Raw genomic sequence first — 1,990 nt, forward strand, 5'->3', positions numbered from 1 at the left:
AAGCGGCGATATTAATCCTCCTGCTGTTGCTTGTCTAGGGTTTCATTGGGTGTTCAGCTCATGGGATGATCTGGAAGCTCCATTTGAGAGGTAAGCAGTGTCTACACCTTTTTTGCTTCTATCTAACATATACGGTTGTTATGTAGCTACCAGAGCGACACGTTTCAAATAAACAAGCTCCGCCACGTCAAATTAGATTAAAGATCGGAACCGTAGCCGTATCAAATAAGCCACGCAGCGAGGAAACGAATTCACGCTCTGGGATGAATCTATTGGATATTATACGAAGACATGAAATTGCACGAATTCGAGTTCTTACGCGCCCCGAGGAACAGGAGCCCGGCAAACCACACTACTCGCCGCATTGAATGCCCAGCTAAACTTCATGCGTTATTGTCTGAAGATTGGAATGGTGGTTACCCTGTATCTGTTCGGAGGTGCGAATCGACCCACAACCACGAGGTCGACGAGAACATCTTAAACACATACACTGAGACATGGAAGATCACTTCTCCAGAGACTAGTAATGTCATACGGACAATGGGGCAAGGTACGCTCGTACCTACAACGATTTTTAGCATTTACAGACATGTCTTAACGGATTATACATCTCTAGGTGGAGCTAAACGAAAGAAGACCCTCCGCTATCTGAAGGAGATTCGAGAAAGCCGCTGATGCTCAAGGATGTGAGCAACATGATCGCTAAAATGCGCCGAAACTCGTATACGTCGCCTGATGATAATGTGTGCGTGATGGAAGTGTTGCAAGATTTCAGTGAGAGTCTTGGGAACTTGGCCAACGTATTCCGTGATGCCGATACCAAGTTGACAAGTTGCATCACATTTCAGACGAACCTCATGAGACCTATGACGCGGCTGTTTCCTGAGGTGATGTGTGTCGATGCAACCCACGGCACTAGCATCAACAGGTGAGGGTTGGTGGCGTTTGTTTTTAGTTTGTACTAGTTGGTTCTGGTTGGTCCTAATTGGTGCTTGCTTACCTTTAGTCTTGAGAACAGCATGATATTGACATGTTTGGCCTGTGTGAATATATATCGCCTTTTCAGCTGTATGTAGACGAGTAGTTGTGCATTTGCTCAACATGCACTCGTCGATGGGGAGACACAAGAAAACGTGAAGAAGCGCCATCTCCGCATTCAAACGTAACAACGGAAACTAAAGTGACATCAAGGTCATCGCCATTGCCATTGACTAGGATTTTACGGAACTACCCACGCTCAAGTCAGAATTTCCTGAAGCGACCGTAATCCTGTGTCATTTTCGTGTTATTGATTACCTCAAACGTGAAGTTGGCCAGCGAGACAATGGATTTACAAAGTTTGAGAAGCTGCACATCAGAAAGTTTCTTACGACTATGGTTCGCACGTCACACGAGAGTGAATTCACTCATTGCTTGGAGGCGCTAGAGGAGATATGTGCTGGGAAGGCCGGCTTTGTGGAACACTTCAAAACGAATTGGCTATCATGCAAGGAGCGATGGTGTACGTTTCTTCTCGGCTATATACCTCATTTGGACAACAATAATATCGACATGCTCGAAGCGAGCTGGGGTGCCGCCAAGGCCAAAGCACATGCCTATGGACGAGTGCATCAAAACGCTGCATTTTATGCATTAATCCGCTGATGGTACTTACAAGTTTTAAACGAAACGGGTTGGAATTCGCACTAACAGCAAGTACGATTACGAGATGAAGCTGCTTGTTCGCATTGCCGCGCATCACGCATGTGACTTAGTAGAGGACCAATACAAAGCAAGCACGAAAGGAGACTTCAACTGCTGGCTTGACCACCTGAAGTCCTTGAACGCAGGGCTAGAGAAAATCTTCCTTTGAGCAGAAGCTAAGATTCCAGATCAGTGGAAATGCTGGGTCAACGTGAAGATTCTAATCTAGACGATCACAGGCTCGATGAAACGTTGCCACAAGTTCTCAATTTCCCACCAGAAGCACTGAGCGTAAGGTTGATTTGGG

The 1,990-nt window shown here is 46.1% G+C and overlaps 1 protein-coding gene across 1 annotated transcript; it reads left to right on the forward strand.

Moving 5' to 3' along the window:
* Positions 1-674: 674 nt before the first annotated feature.
* On the forward strand, positions 675-1,076 carry PPTG_07548 (hypothetical protein; the record flags this gene model as incomplete). The annotated part of the gene is made up of 2 exons (XM_008901828.1): positions 675-928; positions 1,007-1,076. The coding sequence occupies 2 exons, from the start codon at positions 675-677 to the stop codon at positions 1,074-1,076; spliced, it is 324 nt and encodes a 107-aa protein (XP_008900076.1).
* Between the last annotated feature and the right edge of the window lie 914 nt (positions 1,077-1,990).

The sequence above is a fragment of the Phytophthora parasitica genome (genome assembly GCF_000247585.1).
Source record: "Phytophthora parasitica INRA-310 unplaced genomic scaffold supercont2.12, whole genome shotgun sequence".
In the NCBI taxonomy this organism is placed as follows: domain Eukaryota; phylum Oomycota; class Peronosporomycetes; order Peronosporales; family Peronosporaceae; genus Phytophthora; species Phytophthora nicotianae.